At 42.9% G+C, this 2,184-nt stretch overlaps 1 protein-coding gene across 1 annotated transcript in view; it reads right to left on the reverse strand.

Annotated features, from left to right (window-relative positions):
- LOC118336964 (leukocyte tyrosine kinase receptor-like) overlaps window positions 1–1,254 on the reverse strand; it is a 186,595-nt gene extending 185,341 nt beyond the window's left edge. Inside the window, 1 exon segment of the mRNA XM_035673737.1 lies at window positions 1,164–1,254. Within this exon segment, the coding sequence (XP_035529630.1) occupies window positions 1,164–1,254 (91 nt within the window).
- Window positions 1,255–2,184: the final 930 nt, after the last annotated feature.

A 2,184-nucleotide genomic window follows, 5' to 3' on the forward strand; every position in this document is an offset into this window, starting at 1 on the left:
AGGGGTGTTGCCCATTGTGTGTGTGTTTTTGGATTTGTGTGTAGAGTTCTGAGAGTATGAGGCGTGCTTTTAGAAAATGTGTGTGAACAATCGAGAAAAACTGTAATCAAATCCCAGCTCATTTAGATGTGTTGTGACAATTCAGAAATCAGACAAAAATGTCTTATACATCCATCAGTTGAGAAATTGTGAGCTTATTTTAAGAAAGGTCTAATAAATAATAGGAGGTGCATCGTTAATGATCTAGACACGTCTCACAACACACCTCCCTGTCAAAGACCACCCTACAGGGGACAGTAGAAGGTAAACAATGAAGAGGCAGGGGGAGGACATCCTGACTACACAACATCAAGGAATGGACTGGCTGCAGCTCCACAACCCTGACAGGCACAGCAGAAGGAGAGCTGTGAGATCCCTGACTGCCTACGCAGGCCAACCCTACAGCCCCAAGGTCATGGGATGGATGAGTGAGTGAGTGAGTGAGTGAGCGAGAGCATCTTTAAATATTTTTCAGTGTTAAAATATAACATGGAAACACAACTTTACATAACGATTATAAATTATTTATCAGTTTAGTTTGACTCTGTGGCCTGCGCCAATAAACATTCTAGCTGTAATAATGTCATTCAAAATGTATTCATGGACAATGTTATTTTTGGTAACCCTGTCACTCACACTAGGTATGAGCATAACAAACACATACACTCCTGTAGCCAGCACTCCTTGTACAATTCACCACTACAGGGGAGAGGTATCTCAGCTCAGTGAACAGTCTAATTCTGTCCCACCCACACTCTGAAATCCTTCAAATGCTTAGTGGGTTAATCAATGAGGCTTGACTCAACCCGTCACTTAAACATGGCTATTCATGAACATACATCTCTCTCAGTCTAGTACATCCCTCTGTCTCTTTTTGACCCACAATCATTCAGATGTCCATATCCACGTCTTTTGTTTTAGTGAGATTGAAGTGGATAGTTCCAAAAGCCTGCAGAACCCTTCAAAATGTGGAGCACTTAAGCACAGGGGGAAGACACACAGAACAGCTCACAAGGTAGGAGAAGAGTGAACCCTTTGAAGGGGACAGTCCTATACATGATGTATGTGGTGCTTGTGGGCTTTGTTTCACAATGGTGCACTGATCCAGAAACGAAGCCAATTGCCCATGAAAGGGTTGGGAGGATAAGAGTCCAGGTAGTGGATCTGTAGATCTATGCAAGGTGTGGCAGCTGGCGGGGTCTTCACTGGAATCATGGATTCTGCACATTTTGCAGTGCAGTTAAACAGACATTTCTAATTTGTTGGTCATAGGAGCTTGCCTTGTGTTTATGAGCCTTGCCGAAGTGAGAAGATCAAGCATTTCCAGCTAATTAAAAGGGAAATGAGAAAGCCATCCATTTACGCTGTTTGATTTTCATACTCCTTGGCTTTCTGCATCACAATTGTCCTCTTCTTTTTGCGCCTTAATTAAAGATTTACCTTGGGATACATACATTAGTGCCTAAAAAAATGGATTACCTGTCCAGCCCAGTGATGTACCATTAAATGCTCGTCTAAGTCTGCCAGCACCACATCAGGCAGCTGAGGCCAGGAATTGGCTGCTCTCTCTCTGCTACAAAAGGCCGCATTGATTTCCATCAGAGGAGCCCTCGTGTCCACTAAGCACTCCGACTTTCATTAAGACCTTTGCAGAATTCCAGACACGTTGCTCCCCAACCCCAAAACACGCATGTGTGTGTACACAGTCATTCGTACGCACACTTTGCTCCTGGTCACACTTTTCGCTGGAGACCTTTACCCACAGAACCACGGCAGTAACCACATCCCTAATTAAACAGTCTTTAAACAAGAGTATGATGACTTTAAATAATTCATAAATGTCTCATCTACATTAATAGAGGTGTCAAGTTTTTCTAAGGCTTAAGACTCATTCTAACAACTGGCATCCAAGGTTAAACAGGGTTAAACAGAGGAGGCACATTTAAAGTGTTCATGTTAATATGCCACCTAGTGTGCTTGTTGTTAGCTTTAAGTGGGGGATAAGTTGTTTCTAAGAGGCTTTCTGCGTTTGTCATAAGATGCTGCTACAGGATTTGTTTTTGCCATATCCCCTGTCTTGTAAACAAGCAGGGATTTCGATTCAACTGTAGGATGCTGCTTATTAACTCTGAGTGCTGCCCGTGA

The sequence above is a fragment of the Morone saxatilis genome, unplaced genomic scaffold (assembly GCF_004916995.1).
Source record: "Morone saxatilis isolate NCDOM2014 unplaced genomic scaffold, NCSU_SB_2.0 Contig3, whole genome shotgun sequence".
Classification (NCBI taxonomy): Eukaryota; Metazoa; Chordata; class Actinopteri; family Moronidae; genus Morone; species Morone saxatilis.